The sequence below is a fragment of the Stegodyphus dumicola genome, chromosome 7 (genome assembly GCF_044657685.1).
Source record: "Stegodyphus dumicola isolate Sdum_Otavi_A_Nest chromosome 7, ASM4465768v1".
Classification (NCBI taxonomy): domain Eukaryota; kingdom Metazoa; phylum Arthropoda; class Arachnida; order Araneae; family Eresidae; genus Stegodyphus; species Stegodyphus dumicola.
Window position 1 is genome coordinate 48028118 of NC_140774.1, and position 22174 is coordinate 48050291.

Here is a 22174-nt window from a genome sequence, read left to right on the forward strand (position 1 = left end):
TAGTAGCCATTATTAGGTATCCTGTTTGTAGGAAGGAAATGCATATGGTTGAACATTGGAAATGCGTACGGTTGAACATCGCTACAGAAGATATTTTGTGAATTTATGTGGCGATGCCAATATGCAGATTATAGTTCAGATAATTTTAGGAAGTTTTTGGATGCTGTTCAGGAATTTTGTTTGACTGAAGACATGTTAATTCATAAATAAGGTAAGTGGATATTTCCTTTGTGTAGTGCAAAAGTGAATTTCCTTTTTCATGTTATTTCATTGTTTGATTTAAAATGCAGTTTATTGAGATTATATATATATATATTTTTGGCCAGATTCTACGTCTTTTGGAAGGGAATTGATCATGATATTGAAGAAGTTTCTAGGAACTGTGTCGATAGTATTAAGTTCAAATCAGATCCAGTAAGGGCAAGGGTCCATCACTGGGAATATCCAAGTGCGCCTTGGAAACGCATTCACGTAGATTTTGTAGGCCCTATTTTTGAACGAATGTTCTTGATTATCATTGATACACATTCTAAATGGCTAGAAGTGTATACCTTAAAGTCAGCAAATTCCTTTCAGACAATTGAATGTTTGAGAGACTGTTTTGTAAGATACGGACTGCCTTTAGTAGTAGTGAGTGATAATGGTCCTCGGTTCACATCGGGGGAGTTTGAAACTTTTATAAGGAATAATGGAATTAAACACAAAACGTGTGCTCCATTTAAACCGGCAAGTAACGGGCAAGCAGAGTTACACCGTTAAACAAGCATTACGTGCAATGCAAGGTTATCCAGGAAATATTAAGCAAAAACTTGCCATATTCCTCATGAATTATAGAAAGGCACCGAACATGACAACCTTGTAAAGTCCAGCAATGTTATTCTTAAAAAGAGAAATTAGAACTCGAATTGATTTAGTTGTTCCAAATCTTAAATGAAGAGTTAAAGAACGCATCCGAAGGTATACTTATGATTTCAAAGACAGAAATTTTGAGATCGGAGAAAAGGTTGCCATTTGAGATTATAGAACAGCAAATTTCTGATGGAAAATTGGCAGAGGGACAAATAAGGAGGGAGCACTGCATTATACCATTGACGTTCAAGGAACTTTACTGCGCCGGCACGTCGATCAGATCAGATCTGTAGGGAGCGAGGTTCCATCTGCACCGGTAATCTATGAACCTCGTATGACTGCTACTTCAGATGGCAACGTGAAGCCACAGGCTCTAGACAAGGACATCGAGCAAAGAAGTGAAGTTGTGCAAATTTCAGCTGGACTTGAAACATCGTCAACAACAAAACTAATCCAGTCCTTCCAGTGGATCCTGATAAAGAGTTGCAGCAACCTCAGCCAGGACTTAGACGATCTTCGCGCATCCGCAAAGCTCCTCAGAGATTAAATCTTTAAATAAGTGGGGATGGGTGTAGCATCTGATTTCTAGAGTATCAGTACTCTTATATCCGAGAACCTCTGTGAACGAGAGTAGAGTAGAATGTAATGTAACTGCATAAATAGCACATCGCTGCTGTCTTATGAGTTAGAAATAAATGTTTGTGCCGTGAACTAGTCTGTTTTGGTTGCATCATGCACTTCACTGAACCCACACCGCTAGACACAACATCAACCATTGAAAGCATCTGGTCATGGGTTGTTAAGAAACTAGCCCGTCACCCCTCTTCAGCTGATGCGGTTGATGAAGTGGGGCATAGACTTGAAGCAGCATGGAATAAGTTGCCCGTTTCTGTAATCCAAACCCCGTTTGACTCCATGTCTAACCGGGTAAGGGTCGTTTTAGCTGCAAGGGGTGGCAGCTATTTATAATAATTCTGCACCCCTTTTAATCAGTGTTGCGAGATTGTGTGATTTTTTGCAAATTTGCGACTTTTGACAAACTTTTGCTACTATTTTTGACAAACTTGTGCTTAGTATTTGCGGTTTTGCGAAATTTTTGCAACATCCATCATTTTTTTATGCTACTTTTTGCGACTTCAAAGATTTTTTTTAATATATCGTAAAATGCTTTGATGTTAAAATAATGTATCAATTAAAAGTAATTTATATATAAAAAACAGTTTATTTAGGCTTAAATAGAAGTTGGCAGTTGGCAATCTTGTTTACGTGTGGGCTTTCCTTTTTTTCAAGGCTGCAGAGCATGACGCTGGTATAACGAGAAGCAGGTAGGAGAAAAAGAAAGAAAAAAAATACTCGCCTTTCCCCCCTTGTTCCCTGTGCATTTTGTTTTTCAGTCAGACCTCCACCCCAGTTCTATGGTGATTACGAATCGAACAAAAGAACTTGCAGCTTGTGCGCTGTTTATTAAGTAATTGTTAATTCAGACAGAGAAAGAAATTAAATTCATTCTCCTGTGGAAATGTATTAAAAATCAAAGTAACATCTTTTTTCTAAATAACGACGCAAATATATTTAACAGTGAAGGAACAAGGCTTTCATAAGTAATCAGAATCTGGAATAAATCGACCATGCAGAACGGAAAAAGAATCGAATACAGTAACTTACAGAACCAATAGACAGTAAATTTGTGATGACGTCAGATGTCATGTTAGCATGCGCAAATATGACGTCCCGAAAATCACGTGATATCTGATGTCAGTTGCAACTTTTTGAGTCCTGTTTTGCGACATTAGTTGAAAATTTTCTGGTAACACTGCTGTAAACCCTTAAACTGCTTACAAATTTAGTCATTTGTCCTTCATGCCATACTGTTTACATACAATAAATATCTTTTTTGTATTTGTTTTCCTTCATGGTGTTGCAATTTTAATGGTCAGTAGTTTATATTTAGCCATGCCAAGCGTACACATTACCATCGAAACTGCATGTTGTACGAACATAGCCAAAAGTTTGTTTTTTTGATCACTATAACAGTTATGTAAACCAGTTTTTAACAGAAGTATAGTGACAAGTCTCTTTAATAAATTTAAGTTATATGAGATATTCTGCTTCGTTATTTTTCAATCAATGAGATTTATAAAACTGTTAAAAATTAAGTTCTGAATATTCTGAATATTGATTTAAAAAACTGTTACAAAATAAAACTTTCAGAAAAAGAAATTTTGTTTCATATAATCCTCTTAACATTTAATTAATGAAACTATTAAAATTAGATGTTTAATATATAGAAATGTTATATAATGTGATAATGCTGCAACATGAATGATTTTCTCAGTTGTCATCAAGCACCATTTATTCAGAATCAAAAGACTTTTTTTTTTATCATAAATATGACCATTTAAGCTGTTTTTTTTTTTTTTTTTTTTTTTTTTTTGTTAAAAAGAAGTGCTAAAAATCTATACATTAAATGCTTATCAAAGAAAAATAGTTATAGTATGTTCTGTGTTTAATGTTGTTATACGTTTCTAGCTTTGCGTAATGATTTTAAGCAACATATAAAAATTTTCATTCGATTCACCTCGTGAAGTTTTAAAACTGCCAGTGTTAAAATGAAAATTGTTGTCATTAAAAGTTTATCAGACGAGTTGTTAAGGAATATTCTTTGATATCGCCAAGAGATGGCATTAGGAGCCCATCTATTGGCTTACTTAACCTTTCCCCTTCTGAACACGTGACTTGAAAAAATATTCTTCTTCTTGAAGGTAGAATTTCGATGCACTACACAATAGAATTCGATTTAGATATTAGCTGGAACTATTCAGTTATTGCCTTTTGAGCCTTAAATATTCGATTCAGGCATTTTAGCCAACATTGTATATATGTAAATATTAAGCTTAATTAAAATTTATGGAAAACCCTCCAGGCCATGCATTTCGTCTTTTGGATTATGAGTGATTCGACTTTGATCTAGAACTTTTGTAACATAATGGTGCATCGGCTGGGAAAAGAATCTGGTTAATTTGAAAATTTGTGTTTTGCGCCTTTTGGATTAGCGAAGACTTCTCACGGTAAGTCTCCTTTGATAATTTATTAAAATGGAACAGAAGACACTAATTAAGAATCGAGCACATATACGTGCTTCTGTAACTCAAATTATTAAAAATGTAGATGAGTATTTAAAAGAAGAAAATCAAGAAGAGTTAGAAAATTGTTTGGAATTGTTAAATAGTAAAGAAACGGAACTACATGATTTAAATGAAAAAATACAAAATTTGATTGAAGATGAATCAAAATTAGATTCAGATATTAACACTTGTATGGAATATAACGATAAAATAATAATAGCGAAGTCTAAAATCAACCACTATTTAAGGAAATACAATACTCAAAATATCAACACGAATTTAAATAATTCATCTACAGAAGTTGAAACCAAAAGACAAATTGAAGGCAATGTGAAATTGCCCAAACTGTTAATTCACAAATTTTCCGGAGATTATAACGATTGGATGAATTTTTGGAATTCATTCAAGGTCACTATTCATGACAATGTTACACTTTCGAAGATAGAAAAATTTAATTATTTGAGAACTTATTTATGTGGAAACGCAGCATCAGCCATAGAAGGTCTCTCAATCTCAGAGGCTAATTATGACTCTGCTATAGACGTTCTTAAAAATAGATTCGGTCAAAGTGACCTTATTATCAATACACACATTTCTAATCTCTTAAATTTAAATCCCGTTCAAAATTCAAGTGAAGTGGCAAAATTGCAAAAACTTTATGATAAAATTAACGTTCAAGTCAGAAGCCTTTTAGCATTCGGTGTGAAACCAGAAACATATTCCAACATGTTTATTCCAATTTTGATGAAAATTGTCTGAACGATATAACTTTAGAATTTCATCGTACAAATACTGAAAATCCTTCAACCTATGATTTAAACAAATTTCTAGACTTTCTCCGATTAGAAATAGAATCGCGAGAAAAGATTAATTCGTTATCCTTTCCACGCAAGTCAAACCCGGAAATGAAAGGTATTAACAGATATCCACCGACGCCGAAACATAAACAAACTGTCACCACACATGAATTTATGGCAGCCGCGTCATCAAATCGAAACTGCATTTTTTGTTTTCAAAACCATGACTCAGAGTCCTGTTTATGCCTTACAGTTAATGAGAAGAGAGATATTTTAAAAAAACAAGCGCGTTGTTTTCTTTGCCTGGCCCCTAAACACAAAATCTCACAGTGCCGACAACGCCAAACTAAAGTTTATAAAATTTGCAAAGGTAAACATTCAGAAGCCATATGTTTTAAATCCAGTTCGATAGTTAAAAATACACCAAGTGATAAAAAGGATAGTATATCAATTTCGAAAAATGATACACAAACTAAGGAACAGAAAGAAGAAATTGTTTCGGCCGTTTCACATAATGCAAATAATACAATTCTTTTACAAACTTGCACGATAAAAGTTAAAACAGCTAAGGAAAAGGTGTTTGCCAGACTTCTCTTTAGTGGAAGTATGAAAAGTTTTTGTGCTCGCGAGTTAGCGGATAGGTTAAACTTCGAAATCATAAGAAAAGAAAAATTGACTGTCTACACTTTTGGGAATACTTCTCCCATCCAAAAAAATTATGACGTAGTTAAATTAACTTTAGAACATAGAAGTTCTCCCGATTCTAGAATAGAAGTTGAATTATCAGTAACTGATCATATATCAGGTACAGATATTCCACCTCCTAAATCAGAAGAAATTAAGCAAAACAGACAATTAAAAAATTTGCTGCTCGCAGATTTTCCCGATTGTAAAAAACCCATTGCCATTCTAATTGGTGCAGATTATTATTACAACATAGTAATGGGACACGTTAAATACTTAAGCAAAAATCTTGTTGCAGTGGAAACTATTTTCGGCTGGTGCCTACATGGACGAAAAGGTGATGATGATGTCTCTTTAGCTTTCAATGTTGTTGAAGTAAAGATTTTATTTCCAAACAAATAACAAAATTTTGGGACTTGGAAAACTCAGGACTTATTGATAAGAGGGAAAACTTCGATTCAACTGAAAATGAAGTCGTCGAATATTTCGAATCAAATATAACATATGAAAATTCTCGCTATAAAGTTAGATTGCCTTGGAAACATGACACGTCAAATCTAAATAATAATAGGGAAATCGCAGAACAAAGATTTCATCGACTTAGAAAACGATTTAAAAAAGATCCTAATCTATTTTCCGAATACAGGAACGTATTAAGAAATCAGTTAAAACAAAATATTATCAAACCAGTTTCAGAAATTTCAAATGAAGAGGATGTTGTGTTTTACTTGCCACATAGGGAAGTTATACGGGAGGATCGAGCTACAAGTAAATTACGTATTGTTTATGATGCATCATCGCATGCCCCAGGATCCATTTCTTTAAATGACTGTCTACATGTTGGGCCAAATTTATACCCTGAAATATTCGAAATATTGTTAAGATTTCGGTATAATCTAATAGCCTTCACCGCAGATATAAAACAAGCCTTTTTACAGATTCTCATACATGAAAAAGATCGAGACGCAACCAGGTTTCTGTTTTCCGATTTCCCTAATGATGACACCATTTCTCCTGACATATATAGGTTCACTAGAGTTTTATTCGGAATAAATAGTAGTCCATTTCTATTAGCCGCTACCATTGAACATCATCTGAAAAAATATAATAAACTTTATCCTACAACGGTTCACTTTTTGAATGAGAACATATATGTAGATGATGTGATTGGAAGCCAACCAACGATCAATGAAGCATTAACTACGAGTCCAGAATCGGTCCAAATATTTAAGGAAGCAAGCATGCAGCTTCACAAATGGCATAGTAACTCGAGACAATTACATGAATTGTGGGTAAAAAAGGGTATCGTGCCAGATGAAAATTTCCCATTTAAAGTCTTAGGTATGGCATGGGATAATTCAAAGGACTTACTGTATTTTGATGTTCGGAACTTATTGTCTTTCACATCTAAACCAATAGAAACAAAACGATTTCTTCTACAAGTGTTGGGTCGGATATTCGATCCGATTGGAATTTTAGGACCTTTCACTGTTAGAATAAAGTGCTTAATACAGAAGATTTGGTTGTCACAAATAGATTGGGATGAACCGTCACCTGAAGATTTGTCCTCTGAATGGAGAAAGTGGTGTGAAGAGCTACCTCAAATGGCTGAATTCTCCATCTCTCGTTACCTTTTCATGCACTCGAACATTAATGTCGAAAATCTCGAACTACATTGCTTTTCAGATGCAAGTGTCAAAGCCTATGGTACAGTCGCATATTTACGTTTCATTAGAAAATTAAGCAAAACTAGCGACATTCAAGGATATAAATCCCTCAAAGAAGGTAATTCGGTTGAAAAAAATTCTCCTTTGTAGAATTTTCTTCCTTACATTGATGAAAAGAAAATCATGAGGTAGATCATGAGGTTGAGAGGAAGACTGGAATTTTCTGACTTCTCACTAGATAATAAACATCCAATAATCTTACCTAAAAATTCTCGACTAACGATTCTAATTGTAAGCAAAGAACATGAGAAGATAATGCATGAAGGAATTGCTGCAACTTTAGCTAAAGTCAGATCACGCTTCTGGATTCCTAAAGGACGACAGTTAGTCAAAAAAGCATTAAAAGGTTGTATAATTTGCCAAAAATATTTAGCTAAACCAGCAGACCAGATGACAGCACCCTTACCAAAGGATAGAATCCAAGAATCGCCTCCATTTGCAGTCTGTGGAATTGATTTCGCCGGACCAGTTTACGTAAAGAATTCTAAAGACATTCAAAAATCCTATATTGTTTTGTTCGTTTGTGCAGTAACCCGAGCTGTACACTTAGAACTTGTATCAGATACGTCAATAGAATCCTCTTTACTTGCATTTCGCAGATTTTTGAGAAGAGGAAACTGCGTAATCATCTACTCTGACAACGCCAAGACCTTTAAGAGGACAAAGAAAGAACTTGAGAATTTTTCAAAAGTTTTAAAAGATGACAAATTCAAGAATTTCATTGCCAAAGAAAGAATCCATTGGAAATTTATAATCGAACAAGCCCCATGGTGGGGAGGGTTTTATGAGAGACTTGTTAGATCTGTTAAAGAATGTTTAAGAAAAATCGTAGGAAAAGCATTGTTGACTTTCGAAGAAATGTCTACACTACTTGTCAAAGTGGAGTCAGTTCTTAATTCACAACCTCTAAGTTACGTTTACAACGACAATGACGAGCCGCAACCGTTGACTCCAATGCACTTCTTAAACATTGGACAAACTGATTTGAAGTATCCTTTGACCTTTGCTAGAATCATCGGTAGCGAAACGACAAGAGAAACGCTGTTAAAAAGAAAGTGTTATCAAGAATTGCTGTTAAAACAGTTGTGGTGGAAATGGAAGCAACAATATTTATTAGATCTTAGAACTGCCCATTTCTTGAAGAATCCGCAACTTCAACCAGAACTAAAAGTAGGAGATGTTGTTTTAGTTGAAGGAGATAATAAAAACAAACTCTTATGGAAACTTGGTAGAATCATAAAAATTATTCCTGGACGTGATGGTAAAATCCGATCATTCGAATTAAAAACTGGTAATGGAATTTTAAAACGTACTGTTCAACATCTATATCCTCTTGAACTTTAGATATTTTGAACTTTAACGATTTAGTTATGTTTTTTTTTTCTTTTTTTTGTCTATTAATGCTTAAATTGAATATCGTTAGTTAAGTTTGTTCAGTTAAGTGGAAAATATTTTAAAATTTAGTTCATTTATTAGTTATAACATTTATTATTTGATACCTGTATTGGAATTGAAGTGTTTGACTAATTAGTATTTTTTAATATTTTTATAGAATAGTGATTTATGTACTTGATTGTATGTATAACTGAGTTAGATGAACTCTTGTCAGAGTTCAGGCGGGGAGTGTGTTAAGGAATATTCTTTGATATCGCCAAGAGATGGCGTTAGGAGTCCATCTATTGGCTTACTTAACCTTTCCCCTTCTGAACACGTGACTTGAAAAAATATTCTTCTTCTTGAAGGTAGAATTTCGATGCACTATGCAATAGAATTCGATTTAGATATTAGCTGGAACTATTCAGTTATTGCCTTTTGAGCCTTAAATATTCGATTCAGGCATTTTAGCCAACATTGTATATATGTAAATATTAAGCTTAATTAAAATTTATGGAAAACCCTCCAGGCCATGCATTTCATCTTTTGGATTATGAGTGATTCGACTTTGATCTAGAACTTTCGTAACAGAGTAAAAATTATTAACTTTGCTAATATTAAAAACATAGTCTTTGATTTAATTTAAGTATATTTAATTCAATTTCTGGTTAAGGAATTTCGTGGTTTCTGAATTATTAAATGGATTGGCTTTTTCTTAATAAAGACGTGAACTATTCTCTAAAATATTACAGTTTTAATTAGGTTGAAAAGTTTACTGGAATAGTTTATAAACAGTTTTAAGAGGAAATCAGAAAATAATTAATCTTACCTCCTCAAAATCTTCCTATTGTTATCTTTGCAATCTACATTTTTGTAACATTTCATGCATAGGAATTTGAGATGCGCCGCATCAGACAAGTTTTCAAGCACCTTCACATTTGAAACTGTAGGCACATGGCCATGCGATAAATCACCCGAGGAGACGAGATGCGCCGCTTGATTGTTGAGTGACACACGATAGAAAATCAGTTGGCCAACATCCGCTCAGAAATACCTTTTTTGTAAATTCGGCATTAGATTTTTTTTTTCATCTTCATTTGTCTGCTCTCTTTTTTTTTTTTATGATAAAAAAATAATGTTATAAAAATAAAAGTGCTGGTCATGTAAACAACCTTTGTGGGTCAGTGCCTGACCCGGGGATCATAGGTTCCCCACTTCTTAGGGTCAAGGTCCAGACAGACGAGCAAGTGCTGCTTATTCATAGTTTCTGTTTTATAAATAGGGCTTTGGCCATCAGTCAGTATACCTATTCTACTGAGATGTTCGGCTAAGCAGTCATGCCCTGTACCCAGTCTGAAATTAGCCACAGCCTCTCTACACGGCCTATGACTGAACTTATTTCAGTCATTCCTGATGTTCTTCCGAAGTTTACCCTTTGATAGTTCTGTGTTGTAAGCTGACATGATTCTTTCAAATACTTCTTCTAAGGCAATCCAAAGGAAAAGACTATGTTCAATAAATAACTCTGTACCCCTCTTTGGCTAGAGATCTGCTTTTTCATTACCATCAATATCTACATGGGATGGTATCCATTGAAATTCTACTGTTTTACCATACATATTTAGTTCACTAATATCTCATTTTATTTTTGACATAAGAGGAGGCTCAGAGTGGTGTTGAAGATCTATTACCTCTGTGGCTGACTTATAATTAACTAGAATGACGGCCATTGTGAAAAACTGAATTCTAGATTTCAAATTAGACACAGCCAAAGAAAGCGCATGAACTTCTGCATCAAAGTTTGAAAAGCGTTGACCCACTGGAGCACATATTTTGAAAACAGTTTACAATATACACCTGTGCCAGCTACATTATTCATTCTAGAGCCATCTGTAAATACATGTATCCATTCTGGTTCAAGACAGTTATTGTCCAATAGTGAGGAGGCATTTGTTTTTAGAATAATATGTAGTGTATCTTTTTTCTATTTTTATCCAGTTTTAAATTATAGGGTATTTTCAAAAACTTCATAAATCACACAAACCTTCACAAATCTTGACTGGAGACATCTAAGTTCTGAGGATGCCCACTTGTCTATTTTGTGTCCAGTATGCCTGCCGAGATGCTTTCAGTCTAGCAACTCTATAAACTGTTTGTTCTTTATCTCAATAATAATTAAAGGGTTTGAAATATAGGGTTGTAAATCTGCTATCAGAGTTGACACTACTGCTCCTGTGATCAAGCGGAGAGCTCCATTCTGGGCTCTGTCCAGGACTTCCAACTTGGTCTCTGCAACTGAAACCATAATTTCACTGCCAGATCTAAGAACTGATTTAAGACAGGTATTGTAAATGAAATTTAGCGTGTCCTGAGTTCAGCCTCATTTTGCACCAGCTAATGTCTTTAAGGTAGGCAATCTTTTTCTGACAGAATCCTTTAGAATACATATCCATATAACTGTTATGTAATTTCTGCCCGGCAATGTTTTATTCAATTTATTTTAATTTGTACAACATCAGAAGCCATTTATTTAATGCTATTAATATTATTGAATTTTATTATACAGTTTATATTTACATACAGAAATGCTCTAAAGCCTACTTTATGATTAGAAGTCCACTTTTTGTTTTAAACATTTGTCTTGTGAATCATTTCAGTCTAATGTGAATCATTTCAGTCAGTCTGTTTATCCAACAAATTGCTAACCTGTACCCAATAAATAATTTTTACCTTTTCATCTGTAAAAGACTGTCAGGTTGCACCAGGATGGTTGCATTAATATGCAAGTATCAAAACAGCTTGCTTGGGAATGCTGTGTAAAACACTTCAGCGGAATGGATTATGAGAGCTACAAATCTTATGATTTGGTCTTGCGCCAAATCATAAGATGACTATGATGATTTGGTCTTGCGCCTGCATGCCTTTGGCTTTGTTTCAGTAGTAATTCAGACACTTGTTGCAGCATTTTGTTTTGTTCCATATCGCAAGGCCTTTCTTTTATTATTTAAATAATCATCTTCCATTTATGTTCACTGGCCTAAAAAAGGAGAATGATGAGAAATTCAAGATTTTGATAATTTACAAAGAGTACTGAAAAGCATTCTGATTATAGGGAGACTGAAGGCACAGAGAAAAAATGTAAATTGTAGGAAAATGTGAATTCTGGGAATGTAAAAGAGAAAGATGTACAGTGTCCCATATTTATTTTTGAACACTTGTATTTTTAAAATGTATTTGAATAAATCTTGTACTAAATATTAAAACATGGACTTCAGTTTTTTTCCCTAATAAATCGTTTTTTTTTTTCTCTATTTTAAGCCTTGCTTGTTACAAAATACAGTCAAAAGTCGTTAATTTGGACACCCATAATCCGGAATGATTTATAATCCGGACCTCAAAGCTAAAATCTTTCTGTGCATGCGTCGTGTTGACGCATGCTCATAGACGTTTTACGCGTGCGCGCAAGACATTTACGACTGCGCATATGCGTCTGCGCAAGCACAGAATACGTTTTCGCGTGCGCGTTTAATGTATAACGGCCGGTATAAGCTAAAATTATCTAATTATCTATTTCAGTTAATGTTGCAGATTGCCTTGTTCCTTAATCTTCGAATTGGATCCGGCTTATTATTTTTTGCAGACTATTAGAGCAATTTTATAAAAGTAAGCTTGAACTTTCAATTATGACAAAAAAAAATTCCGATTCTGGAGCTGCTAAAGGATCTACAAAGCGAAAGCATGTTTCGATGTCCATGAAGCAAAAAGTGGAATTGCTGCAAAAAAATGGATAAAGGCATATCCTTTCTTTCTCTAACCATTCAGAAACCTGTTTATCAGTTTCACGCTGCTCTGCAGGGGGGGGGGGGGGTAGTCGCGGTGCACAATGAACTGGAAGTTGATCTGTCAGCACTAACATTATCTTCAGGGCAGATGTTTTTATTTTATTCGGCTTATAATTCCTTACTAAATGTAGTATTTAATCTCGATGTACTCCGTCTTTGATATGATTTAAATCAAATTCCTCGTCATTATAAATATCACGAATACAAATCAAATAGTTTTCTGGATGCAATTTTCTAATTTCGGCTATGCGTAAGGTAGGTACGCATGCGTGCGTTGAAAGAAATGTTTAATAAAGTAAACAAATAAATGTTAAGCTTCTTTTTTTGTAAATTTTGATACCCTTTAGATCATAATTGCTCATTATTTTATAAATTACGGTTTCATATTTTTAATTTTATAATTTCTGCATGCCATCTTACCAGATTTAAACTGATGATCTATAATCCAGAAAAATCGATAATCCGGAATCGCCGAAGTCCCGACGAGTCCGGATTAAAGACTTGACTGTATCAAACTACTTCTTGTAACAAAAATATTTACTAAAAAAAGTGTTAATAATTTGGGCATTTGAAAGTTTTGTTGAGGTATTTTTCCAGGCAATATAACTTGTCATAATTTTTTGTTTTAAATGAAATTACATTTCAAGAATTATCGTTTGCATTTTGGAAATTTTTACTTGCTTAGGAAAATATATTTACAATTCCATATCTGCAAATGGTCGGGGCAAGATGCATCAATTTAAGGGAAAGATCTGTTAGAAATTTAATAATTCATCTTTTCAGAGATAGCAAAAGTGTTTGAAATATCTAAAAAAAATCTTTGATATAAAGCATTCAGCTGTCTTGAACATAATAAAACAATGGGAATTGTGGGGATCTGTTGAAAATGCACTGAAGTCTGGACCACATTTCTAGCTAACAATGAGGCATCACCAATTAATTCTATAAAAAATCAATCAAGACCCATAAATTAGTGCTTTTAAAACATTCAACAGATTTCGAGGAACGGTTTGTGATAAAAGTTAACTTTTTAGTATTTAGAAGAGTTATTTAGGACATGGATACAATGGGCAATCAACAAGAAAGAAATTTTTCCTCAGCAAGAAAGCAAGGGGAAATATGTCTGGCATTTGCAAAATCTATGGCAGGTGTGGCTAGACCTCATGTCAGTAAGAAATGCATGTTGGAATTCGGGAAAGTTCTAGAACTGCAACTAAATTTTCCAAAAGCCATGAGTCCATATTTACATCATTTTAAGAGTAGTGAAACAGGTTTCAAATGGGAAAAAACATCTGACAACTTTGTGAAACAAAATCTATAAATTACTTACTTTCTTTTGGACATTGAGTAGTTTTAGTTTACAATATTTCATCTATATATTTAGTTTGCATAACAGCCATGCCACTCAGCTGGGAGCCACTCTGTGGCCACCCCTGACTATAGTAAGCAAAGTTTGAACACATTGGAATAATGTGATATTTTGCAGTCAAAATTTGCATACAAGTCAAAATTACACATAAGTTAAAATTTACACATATTTAGGTCTGAGAGACAAATTAATACATAGCAAAGTGTGAATTAAGAACTGAGTTAATAATAAACCTATTGCATAATGTCATGCATTCATGAGGGTAGAGGCTTAATAGTTTGGCAATATTTGGAAATTTAGTTTTATCAAAAATAATGTGGATCAGTATAAATGTATAAATATTTAATACACTTCTGTTATTGAGACCAAATTCCAAAATGTGTGCATATTATGCACATATGTATATATGTGTGAATGTATGCACACACATACATACATGCATACATATATATACACATGCATACACGAACACATTTACATGCATTTCTTAATTTGGTCCTGATAACAGAAGACTACCGAATATTATTTTTACGAAAATTTGAAAATATCTGCAGGAAAATTCGGAATGCAGAATACATTTAAATTCTATCAGGATAACAAGCCTAAACATATAACTCTAAATGTTAGCTTCTAATAATTATACAACTGTCTTGAAGTTATCAAAACTTTTCGATATATGGAGATGCATACTTCTCATTGTATGGAGTGAGTTGGAGAAAAGAAAAGGAAACATGATACTTCGAAAGCTCTACTAAAAGCACTTCTTGCATAAGAATAGAATGATCTTACATGAAAAAATTAGTTGAATCCATGCAAAACACATGAAAAGCGTAATTAAAGCTAAAGGATGTCCAATGAAATTTTGAATGTCTTGTTATTTTCATGTTTTTATTAAATATAAAATATTTATTCAAGGTATCCAAATATTTACATGAGCTCATTTTCAGAACCTTTTGAAGAAATTGTTTTTTTAACCAAAAATGTTTTGAAAACTTTTTTCTAAATGATGAGGTTTTAAAATAGATGATTAACCCTTTGACGCACGCTATATTATTTTAAAAATTTTTTTAACTAAAAACACTAGAAATCAAATATTATGATCCTAGAGACAAATAATATATGAATTAAAAAAAATCTACTCCCGCCCATTAATCTGTGGGTGGTGGTTTCGCTGTGAAACCAGCGCGCTTCTAGGACTTACCTTTTTCCATACGCATTTCCAATGAATGACGAAATTTGCGAATAAAAAAAAAAAAAAAAAAAAAAAAAAAAAAAAAAACTGCATTTAAAAATTGCATCAAATATAAATTTTTTACTTTATTTTACAAAGTATATCATTAGAAAAAAATTATAATTTATGTAATTTTTCTGCAGCAGTGAACACATAAGAATGTACATAATAAAGAAATTGGGATAAATAGGTAAAAAAACTCAATAGAATATTAAAAAGCTCAGTAATTTTTTTTAATGTCAAAGATTTAAGTTATATTTTATGGAACTGTTCAAAGCATGTTTTATCTTTTTGGTACATGCACAAGCCAACACTGAACGATTTCACTACATTCTGCATTTTATTCCATGTTACATCTGCAATTCTGGAAGGACCTTGTAAATTTATATCATCATTTTCTGACTCATCATCACTTTCATCTTCTATATTTCTATAAGCAGGAGGGAAGGGGGGTAAAGGAGTATTTCCTTCTCCTTCACTTTCATCCTCAGAGACCACTGATTCTGGATCTGAAGGTAATTCTTCAATTAACGCTAATGCATCAGCTATTTCTAACCCTTTGCGAGGCATTTTGAATCTCAACAGTAGAAAATAAAATATTGGCAAAATATTTTAAATTTAATTAAATTTTTGCGCGATTTCTATTTTTAATTATTCAAAAATATATTTGCAATTTTTTGGAACCACACAAAATAATTTAGAAAATCACAGTAATGTTGAAATCAGAGAAAAATGTGTGGAAATGAAAAATATTTTATGGGGGCAAGTGCATGTATTGTTTGGTAATACAATAACTCTGTGATTTCAAAACCCCTAATCTATATTCAGGTGAAAATAAACACTTCAATTTCAAAGCAGCAAACATTACTATAAAGAGCAGTGGTTTCAGGGCGCGACCACCGAGCCTCTAGGGGGGAATGTGAGCATTGTAACGCAATGCTCTAGTGGGGCAGTGGTCACGCCCTGAAACCACAAAGGAAATACCATAAATATACACAGGTTGTTTATATATGCAGTTTAATTATTGCTGTATTTTTATTGTTTATGATAGAAATAATTATGTGTGATAAAAAAATTTTTTAATTTTAAGTTATTAATATAAATAAAAGGTAGTTATTTTTTCTCACTGAAAATGAATTTTAAAAGGCATCCAATTTAAAATACTAAGACCTAAAAAATGTATAGTTCTGCAGTAATTTTGCGTTATTTAGAGGTAATAGATAAGTAATCAATCGGTTTTCACTCAAACAGTTTGGAAACAAGAGCGGGAAAAATTTTGAAAATTGGTGGTTTCAGGGCGCGACCACTGCCCCTCAAAGGGTTAATAGTGTATGTGAAAGAAAAATAAAGTCATTTTGCTAATATATAATAACTGATATTTGTAAATAAAACTGAAAAAACACAAGTGTTTGAAAACAAATATGTGCCACTACATATTTTGCTATTTAAGTATTCATATCTACTATTTAATGAAACTTACAATAATTTAACAGTCACAAAGACATAAATGGAGAAGTTAGTAAAATTCTGTAAATGAATACTTGAGAAACATTTAGAATATGAAATAAATATATATACATATCTCGAAAGTGTATTTATTTTTACTGAATGCAATTAAAGAACAAGCCAAAATTTCTTCTTTGCAATGATAATTATAGATTAATATATAAAGGAATCACCTTCCTTTAGGGAGAACAATCTTCAGTGCTGTTTGCTGTTTTGCAAGGTATTAAGATGTTTGATCTGCAGCATCAAGTTTTGATTGATAATATCAGCACTAAGCTGTAAGCGTAATCTGAATTAAGTAGACAGCACTGCACTATCAATGATGCATGATTATGCCATTGATGGTGCAGTGCTGTCTACTTTTTCTCTGTCACTAATTTTATTAATTTTTTCGTGTGTTACTTCATTAGTGTTTTTTTTTTTTTTTTTTTTCTGTCTGATTACCTATCTACGATTTTAAGCATTTCATCAAAATTGGCAAAGGTATTGGTAAAGCTTAAGTAGTAATTAACAGTGGCAGACCAGGTTCTAAAATATTCAAGTTTATTATTACATTAGCACAAGGACGTTCATTTTTCATTAAACATGGCATTCAACAATAAACATTTATAATTCTAGAAATATGGGGAAATTTTTCCATTCCAAATGGGATATTTTGTCTTCTACTCTTTCAAATAACTGACAATTTCCTCCGTCACAGAAGTACAATTAAAAGAAAAGAATTTAAAATTATATTTTCTTTATATTTTGAAAAAATTAGGTCCTTTTTTTTTTTTGTTAAATGTTAGTCATATATAGCATGGCCATGTACTATCAATTATACAAATTCTTACAATAAAGATTATTTTTTTCAGCGTGTGAAAATTACTGATAAACCATTACTTGTAAGTTTTATAAATTGAAGCTATCCTTTGATCTCTTTTGATTAAATTTTTGACTGTATGTCTACGCTATAAAATACTGAAAATAATTGGTTGGTTTTCTTTTGAAATAAAAGTAAATATTCTTATTGAAACAAAATCGTACATAATATGATTTTCTTTTACTGTAAAAAACTTAAGCATTTTTATTGTAAGACATTTTTAAGACTTGAAAATATTCAATTAGTGAAATATATCGAATAACACCTTGTAACATTAGGTTTCCATATACCTCAGATGTTAAGAGAATTTGTTTTAGTAGTAAGAAATTTGTCTTAAGTAGATGTTGCATTAAGGAAAATAAGCTTTATGAGTTAAGAGTTGAACTAGGTAGAAGAAATGCATTAGAAATAGGTTTTTTTTTTTTTTTTTTTTTTTCTTTTGATATTTTGAAAATTAAAATTTTTTTTTCTATCAGATGTCTGTTTGAAAATGTATTGTGCTACATCTTTTTATCCTGAGCTCTAATTGTTTAAGTAATTTATATTGCTCCTGTCCTACCATTGCTCTAATCAGCATCAATTACTTTTACATAAGTATTACTTTTTAAAATTTTATTTTATTTATTTATTTTTAATTTTAGAGAAAACAGAAAATGTTTAACTTAAGTGCACAGGCAAGATCATGGATGTTCAAAAGCAGTACTGAATTAGCAAAAAGTAGGGAAAATGCCAATAGGAAATTTATCCAAGAAAATTCAAATGGAGTAAGTGTTAATGATTTTGTTTAATATGTTTCTATTATATGATTCTTTTAAATATTATATATATTTATTCAGAGATAAAAAAATATTGAATATTTTTATGAAATTATTGTTTAATTTTGATTTGAATCTGCTAATGCTGTTATTTTACTCTCCTAGTAATTATTTATTTGATATTCATACAAATAATTAATTTTAATAATCAATTAATATGTTTAATATTTTTCAGTGTTTAATTGTGTTATAATATGTTGAGTGATTCTTTTATTACATAATTATATTGCTAATTACTTTTTTTAATATGCTGCCATTTTAAAAATTAAGTATTCTCTTAGTATTAGAAATGTAGAGCTTCCTTAAATTAATAGAAAATTTATATGAGATATGTTGAGTGTGTTTTAAGGGAAAGTAAAAATGTTTATAACATTATCAGAGCACAGTACAAAGTCTTTAATCTGGACTCGTCGGGACTTCAGCGATTCCGGATTATGGGATTTTTTGGATTATAGATCATCAATTTAAATCTAGTAAGATGGCATGCAGAAATTATAAAATTAAAAATATGAAACCGTAATTTATGAAATAAAGAGGAATTATAATCTAAAGTGTATCAAAATTTACAAAAAAAAAAAAAGCTTAATATTTATTTGTTTACTTTATTAAACATTTCTTTCAAGTAAGTTGTTTAAGTTGCTTTGTTTTTTGTGCTAATACTTTCTCTTTAATTCTATAAACAGACATAATTTCTTGTTCAGTTCCACTGTTCAAGTCCTATAATTGCTGTGTCGAGAATACCGACTAACTTGTCAATTGAAATTTTTTTGTTTTCAATAACCTCTCTTTCACTATCGGAAGCGGTACATCGAAACAAGCTTTCGCTTTGCACAGATCCTTTGGCAGCTCCAGAATCGGAAACTCTTTTTGATATAATCGAAAGTTCAAGCTTACTTTTTATAAAATTGCTCTAACAGTCTGCAAAAAATAATAAGCCAGATCCTATTAGAAGATTAAGGAACAATGCAATCTGCAACATTAACTGAAATAGATAATTTTAGTTTAGCTTATATTGTCGTTATACATTAAACGCGAATGCGTAAACGTATTATCCGCATGTGTAAATGCATATGCGCAAGCGTAATGGTATTATGCACATGCGTATTATGCATCATACCTATCGTATGATGCATGCATATTATGCATAATACCACATGCGTATTATGCATAATACCTACCTTTATGCATTATTTACGCCTTAAAGGTATTTACGCATAATGCGTAAAACGCATGCGCAGAAAGTTTGTAGCTTTGAGGTACGGATCATAGATCATTCCAGATTATGGACATCCATATTAAAGACTTTGTACTGTAATTTAAAATTTTCGCTCTATATTATTAAACAATATTTCTTTTTTTTACTTCCTTGTACGAAGTGAAGGAAGTATTGTAATCGTGAAAATTTTCGAAATATGATTATTTCAATGAAAATATCCATTTTGACCGCTATTGAATGAAATTTAACGATGTTTTTGTGTGACATCTGCACGTAAGGACAGAATAAAGGACTCTTTTTCCCAAAGCGGGTTACAAAAAGGATTTAAAATTGATTCCGAAAAGATTTATTCATGGCATCTCTATGTAGGTATGTCTATATGTATCTCACATAACTCAAAAACGAGTAGTCTCGGAATGTTGAAATTTTGTATATAGTACTAGCATAACAAGTAGTTGTGCATCTCCCTTTTTGATTGCAATAGGCTGCAACAAAAGCATATCTATCTCTCTCTATATATATATATGTACAAGGTTGCCATGCTCCCTAGAAAACTGGAAAAAATCAGAGCATTCAAAAGTTGACCAAAAAAGGTCAGGGAATTTAAATATTTAAATTAAAATCTGGAAAAATCGAGGAATTTCATATGGCGATCCAAAAATAAGCGAGATTTTCACCAGCGTTGGAAGCAATCTCTTTCTTGGTGATTTATGTTTCAAATGTGCATCATTCAAGCAGATGGCATGGAGCCAGTTTCTCCAGCTCCAATCAGATTATCTTTTAGAAAGGCAAAGCAAGTTTCCAGCAACTTTGGTTTGCTGTAACCTCAAGAATGGAGAGACTTGCATATGCATCTGCAGTGCATGTTGAACTAAAGAACATACCTTCCCATTCTTGTATAAAACAAAATTGATTTAATCCTAGTACATGGTACACATGGAATTTGGTGACATTATGAGGAGCAGTAAACAGGTCATTTTGTGTTGGCAACAATTTTCAAAATTGTGCCAAGGCCGTAGCGTATACTAGGATTTTACCGCAAAATCTTTTAGTTTTTTTTATTATTATTATTATTATTATTTATTAAATAAACACCTTATTTGTCATTTTGCAATAAAATAAAAAAAATAGTTATAAGTCATCTAGGCTTACCATTTAATATATCTGTATTAAAAAAAATATTATTGATTATTGTAATTCAGTTTTTAATCTTTAAATAATTAACTTTAATTTGATGTTATTTGTATCATTTAATGTGGCTTTTAATGTTCCAATGCCAATGCCATAAATGCCTGTTTGAGAGCCGGTGCAGTTTGGGTGATAATGGTAATGGCATCAGCATAAGCCAATATTTGAACTGAGTAAAGATATTTCCTCTAATATTGATCTTTGAGTCTCTAATAACTTTTTCGAGTGCTATGTTAAACAGGAGGCATCCCAATGCATCTCCTTGTCACACTCCATTTTTTTACCTCAAGCTGTTCTGTGTAATCATCCTCTATGTGTACTTGAATAATGGTTTCTTTGAGAATCAAAGCTACAAGTGCAACAAGTTTTTCTGTAATTTTCAATTCATGCTTAGCTTTTATGAGGTGTTCTCTGTTAATACAGTCATATGCTGTTGTTCTAAAATTGATAAAAAGATTGTGAGTTTCTTCCAAATTCTCTACATTTTTTAAGAATCTGTTTTAAGTTAAAAATTTGCTCAGTTGTAGATCTGCCCTTCCTAAATCCACATTGACAGTCACCTATCAAGTTATCAACAATCAGCAGAAGTCTTTCAAAAAGAATAATAGACAGAATTTTATAGAATGTGCAAAGAAGACTGATTCCTCTATAATTACTACAGTCTAGGGCGTTGTCTTTTTTTGTGTACCTTGCAGATGGTCCTAAGTTTTCATTCCGTTGAGAGTGTCTCACTCTTACGAATATGTTGAATTAATTCCTTTGTAAGCTGTACACAGTTAGGTCCCCATAACTTTTAAAAGTTCTGACAGCATATTGTCAGCTCCAAAAGATTTATTGTTTTAAAAGCACCACACCTTTCTCAAGTAATTTTGTCTTGAAAATAAATACCAACAAAATAAAATGAAAATATTTCATATTTGTGTAAGCTTTGTAAAACATTATACAGTCGCTTGTAATTTTGTTTTAGACTGATTGTATGGTATGAGATGTTAATTTCATAGAATAGGTTTAGGAAACAGGTGTTTAGCGAAGACGCTAAACTGTGCGAAGACCGGTCTCCTAGCAGTGATGTAGTAACTCAGTGCACAGGACTTATCTATCTCGATGGTGACGGCTAAACCCAGTAAAACCCATGGCTGAAAACTGAAAAATTGAGTAAGACCATCAAAATATTCATAGCTGAGTTTATTTTGTCCCCATTATAAACTAGTCATTCTAGGCTCATACATCAACATCGGCTGGAAGAAGATGCATAAATTTGTACTATTTATAATACGCAGTTTACTGCTTGCCACATTTTCATCGAATACTCAAATTTTAGTGCATTACATTGCAGTTTCAACCTTAAATCTTTGAGAGATTTACTTGGTAAAGATCCAAATTTTGATTTTTTTAAAGCATCTTAATGTTATTTCTGTTTACTGTTTAATTTAGTTTTTGTAGTTTGCTGTGAATTTTTAAACATGAATTTCGATTTTAATACATCCATCTTTTCAGTCTTTGCTTTTAGCTGTTTTTCAACTACAGTCTGGTTGCAAGTCGTTAATTCGGACACCCATAATCCGGAATGATCTATAATCCGGACCCCA

The 22174-nt window shown here is 32.3% G+C and overlaps 1 protein-coding gene across 1 annotated transcript in view; it reads left to right on the forward strand.

The window, feature by feature from the left end:
* Positions 1 to 22174, forward strand: part of CycH (cyclin H) — a 124643-nt gene that overhangs the window by 2021 nt on the left and 100448 nt on the right. Inside the window, exon 2 of the mRNA XM_085820163.1 lies at positions 18008 to 18130. Within this exon, the coding sequence (XP_085676289.1) occupies positions 18020 to 18130 (111 nt within the window). The 5' untranslated portion in view covers positions 18008 to 18019. The remainder of the gene's footprint in view (positions 1 to 18007; positions 18131 to 22174) is intronic.